The sequence below is a fragment of the Gossypium raimondii genome, chromosome 9 (assembly GCF_025698545.1).
Source record: "Gossypium raimondii isolate GPD5lz chromosome 9, ASM2569854v1, whole genome shotgun sequence".
Taxonomy (NCBI): domain Eukaryota; kingdom Viridiplantae; phylum Streptophyta; class Magnoliopsida; order Malvales; family Malvaceae; genus Gossypium; species Gossypium raimondii.
Window position 1 is genome coordinate 31,215,932 of NC_068573.1, and position 5,534 is coordinate 31,221,465.

General features: G+C 32.9%; 1 protein-coding gene across 1 annotated transcript; it reads right to left on the reverse strand.

Annotated features, from left to right (window-relative positions):
- Positions 1–342: 342 nt before the first annotated feature.
- On the reverse strand, positions 343–4,144 carry LOC105798986 (protein trichome birefringence-like 38). The gene is made up of 4 exons (XM_012629281.2): positions 3,769–4,144; positions 3,408–3,579; positions 2,358–2,737; positions 343–784 (listed from the first exon to the last, which is right to left on the reverse strand). The coding sequence occupies exons 1-4, from the start codon at positions 4,068–4,070 to the stop codon at positions 496–498; spliced, it is 1,143 nt and encodes a 380-aa protein (XP_012484735.1). The 5' UTR covers positions 4,071–4,144; the 3' UTR covers positions 343–495.
- Positions 4,145–5,534: the final 1,390 nt, after the last annotated feature.

Sequence of the window (5,534 nt, forward strand, 5' to 3'; positions counted from 1 at the left end):
CAAATCAATCATTGTACATTAAATCAAAGAGCAATTTAGTACTTTCAAATAAAAATTCTATCTATTTTCTTTGTTAAAAACTGACGTGACCGAAATAACTAGACAGTGACACATGGTGTGATATATGTACCTCATGTTGATTTATAGGGACTAGTTTTAATAGTAAAAATAAATGAAAATTTTAACAAAAAGGCTAATTTACTCTTTAATAGAAACAACAAAATATAATCTAACTTTTAATCATGACAGTTTTAATATTGGTATCGGGACACTTATTCAAATATGAATAAGGGAATACTAATCTTATGTTTGATTAGAAATTTAGAATAAAATTAATTTTGGTTTAAAAAATCAGTCACTTTACAATTGATGTTTGGCGCCTCACCTACCAAAACTAAATGAAAACTGTCACCACCGTCATGAATGTACAAATTACATGTATAAAAAAGAATAAAAGATTCATAAATTCAATGTTGCCGCCATTGTTGAAAGCTTTCACATGAATAGAGCAGCATATAGAAGGTGGTTCCATGTATCAGGCAAACCAGGAAGACACCAATGGCTACAATCATTGCCCGAAAGACCGCCATAAGTGGAAGGATGAGCATCTTTTCTCAGTTGCGATAGTGTCGTAATATCCAGCAAATACACCGGCTTCTTCATCGTCCCCAAAACTTTGTTCACGACAGCCACCGCCGGTGGAGCCCCCGCCGGGTATGTTGGACCGGAAAGTGGCTCCAGTTCTCCGTTACAGTTCTTGTTTGGTTGGTTCCATTCCCTGCCCCTGGTTTCATATAAGCACACAATCAAGAATTTTTAAGCTTAACCGAGTTTTCGATCCGAGATCAAAATTGAATTTATCAATCCGTCAAAAAGGAGGACCCGGTTGGTTTTTTGAATCGGGTCAACTAGGATTTTAAAATTTCCGAATATTTTTTTTTGTATAATTACATGATTTTTCATCCGTTCTAACTATAATCTTGTTTGAGTGGAGTGATATTCACATAAAACTCTCTAACAATATCAACTCCAAGATTTGAATTTGGTCCAAATGTTTGGGGAATAAATTCACCTTCACTTTTTCGAACTACTTGTGTCTAGAGGTGATCATGGGTCGGGCGGCCTGACCCGGCCCGACAGCCTGCCCGAAATATAGGAGGGTTCGGGTAAAAGTATAGGCCCGAAATATGGGTTTGGGCAAAAAATGAGGCCCGTTTAGAAAATAGGCTGGGCCTTGGACACCACTTTTTTGGCCCGGGCCCGGCTGAATATATAATAAATATATTTTTTTTAATTTTAAATATTTTTAAAATACTTTTTTTTTTATTTTTTTATTTTTAAAATAAATTTTTGGTGTTTATTAAAAAATGGGCAGGGCCGGGTCGGGCTCGGGCTTAGGAATTTTTTCCCGGGCTGGGCCTGGACAAAATTTTAGGCCCATATTTCGGGTCAGGCCGGGCCCGAGCCTAGGACGCGGGCTAAAATTTTTTCTGGGCCGGGCCGGGTTGATCACCTCTACTTGTGTCCAGATTATTTCAGATTTTGGTCAATTTGTTTTCGGATTGTTTTGAGTTTAAATAATTTAGATTTTTCAATCAGATTTTTGAGTTGACCAATTGTGTTATTTGTCTTTCAAGTTTGACAGTTAGTTTTAGATCTAGGCTCAAGCTATTCCAAATTCAAGTCATGCTAGGTTTAAGTAATTTTGATATTGGATCTTTTAGTGTTCAAGTCATTTTCGAGTTTGTATTGAGTATGATGAAGTTGACGGCTTTTTATGGTTAAATTGGGTTGGGTTGGATTGGATTTTGGGTTATTGAGGTTAATTTTTGGATTCAAATGAAAATTAACGACAGTAGTTCACATGTTGTTTTGAGATTTGATTATGATTAATAAGGTCTAATCAAACTCTAACCAAACATACCAAAATATTAAGATTGTTGGGGGTTGAACCCCAACATATCACATATCATTCTTGATTTGGGGGGAAGTTGTCTTCTAACTCTATTGAGAGCTTAAGTCAGTGTGACTATGCAAATAAACTAGTATACTAAGTAAAAAGAAAGAACTATTTGAGTTGAATGTTAAGATTGTTGAGGGTTGGACCCCAACATATCAAGTATTATTTTTGGTGGGGGTTTCGTAAGCATGAGTAAATTCATAAAGTGAAATATTAAAAGATTCAAGTGTCTAAAGAAACAGAGAGTTCACAAAACCTCAAAGAATGTTTAAAAAAACGAACCACATATGAGTCCCAATTAAAATGATATTTGGCTCACTTAATAATTCAAAACCCCTCAAATTTAGAACTTAATAATCAAAGTTTTCAAAAAAAATTCGAATAGTTTGTAACATACTCGTAATGGGTGGGAGAAATGCCTTGGAAGAAGACTTTGGTGATGTTAGGATCCACATTGTTGTCTACCCAATTAGCCCAAGTTGTAAGCCCTTTGTTGAACGCCACCAAACGGTCCATATCTTCATATAATTCTACATAAAAACAAATCTTTACAATCATAATCATAATAATCAGATGGAAAATTAGATGATAGGAATCGTACGCTTGAGATTGCCCTTTGTGGGTCCACCAATGCCACGTGTTGAAAATCAGGAGGTCCATCCCTTTCCATGCATTGCCTCCATTGATGGAGCCTAGATTAAGCACTGCACCAACGGTTTCTCTAACTATATCTACTAAGTATGGTGTTCTATACATATAGAGAGTCACTCCATAATCCTGCATAAAGTTATTATTTGTTTGTTTCAATGAAGTTTCATCCAAAAAAAAAATGGATCAGAAATTAAATTGATGATAATTTCGATTATTAATTCAATCGGTTATATTAAAATAATAATTTAAATTTGTGATGTGAATTTTAAAAAATATATTATTCGGTCACACAGTTAAAATTAAATTTACATGTTAACTTATTATTGTTTAAAGTTATTTATAAAAATATCATGTAATCACTTAAACAATAATGAATGGTTTTATTAATTTCAACCTACCAATGATATTATAGTAGAGACTAAATTCCTTAAAATAAAAATAGGGACTAAATTCTAAAGGTATAATGATAAATTTAATCCTAAATGTCTACATTTTCTATCGGTTTGGCCCTTATTTGTTTTTGGAGATAAATTTGATAATTAAACTTGTTCTTCTTTAACAAAAATGTTAACTAAAACATTAATTTTTTACGATATCGATGTGGCAACTCGCGTGGCAATCCATGAACACTTAATGCTATCATGACACTATGTCTTATATGTTATGTCAACAAATAATTTAAGAATTATAGAAAAAATATAATGAATTATGCCAATTCGAAACTAAAGCACATTGTAAGCAATACTAAAATAATTAAAAACAGACACAGATTCAATGTGCGAAAAACCAGACTCACCTCAAAGATAACGAAAGACAAAGGGTCTTTCCTCACATATGTGGTCTTGGAATTAGGCACTGATGCTTGAACCATACATGCCAGTGATTCCCACATGTTCAAACTCAGTGAGTCACCCACAAACATTATTTTCTTTCCCTTCCATTTTCCCAGAAAATTCACCCCATCAAATCTAACAACAAAAGGGAAAAAAAAAAAACCCAATCTTCCTCATTAAAACGGTCAACAAATATAAAAATAAACATGAAAAGAAAAAACCAAACGAATTCCTCTGAGGTTAAGTGGTAAGGAGCTTTGTAGAGTTTTATCAATCCGATAGGGTTAAACCGAATATCGAAAAGTCAGATAAAAGAAAGTATACCTTGGCAAGTTGCAAGAGTCAGGTTTCCATGAATAGTGAAGGAACTGTTTATCTGGTCTACCATATTTAAGACAATCAAATTCAGAATCTATGAAGGGACATTGTGAAGAATTATAGAAAGGATATGAAGAAAGATCCAAAACCCAGTTTCCTTGAAACAGATTACATCCATTCTTGGCTTGTTTTCTACCTTTGATATTATTACTCACATTGTAATAATGTCGGCTTCCACTTGTTTCTTGCATTAGCATAACCCAAACTAAAGGGAACAAACTCAACAGGGTTTTGAAACTGAAACCCATGTCGGATTTTCTTTTTTTGTTTGATGAATCTCTCAAGAAAGGAAAAACAAACCCTAGCTTTGATACGAGGAATAAAATGCTATAAAACCCAAAGCTTTTAACCCTAAACCCTATATATATATATATATTAAAATACGTCATACGTTACGTAATTTTTGAGAATTTAGAATTTAACAATTTTATTATTATACAAACATATAATTTTATAAAAAAAATTAAAAAGCTAAACGAGAAATCTGCCAATTGGGGAGGCCACCTTTTCATTCGCTCTTGGTTATAATTAATTTAAATTTAATTTAAAAAATTAACAAAGTTAATAATTATATCTAAATTATAAAATATAAAAGTAAATATTGTAAGAGTATATTGACTTATACCATATTTTAACAAATATATATTGAATGCGGTAGACAATGAGAGATGAAAGGTAGGGTAGGACTGCCTGGTGGCTTCACGTGCTGGAATAAGCTAAAGGAAATTGAATTTAAAAAAAAAAAATTAAATTTCTCCGGAATGATTTTTTTTGAAAGAAACTAAGGATTAAATTACCCAAAAATGCGGTTTTTTTAATTACCAGAATAGGTCGATTTTTAGAATTTTTTTGGGAATAGGTTGATTTAGGGTGCTTCTAGCTAGAAGCATTTTCAATGGAAATCTAGAAAAACGCTTTCAGTTGGAAGCGCTTTTTGCGTGTCACCAATAAAACGCTTCTAGCTAGAAGCCTTTTTCCCCGTGTTATATTTGGGTTTTTAGGGTTGTTAGGGGTTTTTGTGTGTTAGGGTTTTGGGTTTTAAATTTTAAATTGATTAAAATTTTAACATAGTAATTGTAATTATTGAATTCAATAATTAAAATATTCATATTTACACAAATCGTATATTCGAATTTCATTTTGCAAATCGATTAAAAATCGAAACTCAGAGTACTCAGTTCGTATGCGAAACTAGTTTAAAAAATCTTTGCATTTTTTTAATCTTAGTTTGATCCGATATTTCAGTAAAATACTCATCCATGGTAATATGTAAACGCGTGGTTTTGTGAAATGATAACAAATATAAACTTTCATTTTGTGAAATGCTAATAAATTACAACTTCAATTTTTGTAAAATGATAACAAATATCAACTTTAATTTTGTTAAATGATGACAATATCCCTCTAAAAACATAATAATAAAAATCATCGATATATTATAAACGTTCAATACAACGATAAAATTAATCAGTTTAGATATCAGTCAGAATTTGTGCCACATCGGGGTGGTCGATGGTTGCGCACTGAATTCCTTCTTGGTTTAGCCTCTAGGCAGGGTTGTGGTCTCGGTAGCTCATCTTCTTCACCTTCGGTTAATTGTGATCCTTGCATTCTCGGTTGCCATTGTGCATCATCCGGTCTAGGAATAGATGGTTGAGAAGATAACCCAACTTGGTAGAACAAAGATCCCAGAGGTGTTTGCCTCACAAATG

Excerpts from the sequence above, each read along its gene's own strand:
- LOC105798986 (XM_012629281.2), bottom strand. The coding sequence starts at position 4,070 with ATGGGTTTCAGTTTCAAAACCCTGTTGAGTTTGTTCCCTTTAGTTTGG. Across the intron at positions 3,580-3,768 it reads GACTCTTGCAACTTGCCAAG|ATTTGATGGGGTGAATTTTC; the intron begins GTATACTTTCTT and ends TTTTGTTGTTAG. Across the intron at positions 785-2,357 it reads ATTTCTCCCACCCATTACGA|GGGCAGGGAATGGAACCAAC; the intron begins GTATGTTACAAA and ends ATATGAAACCAG.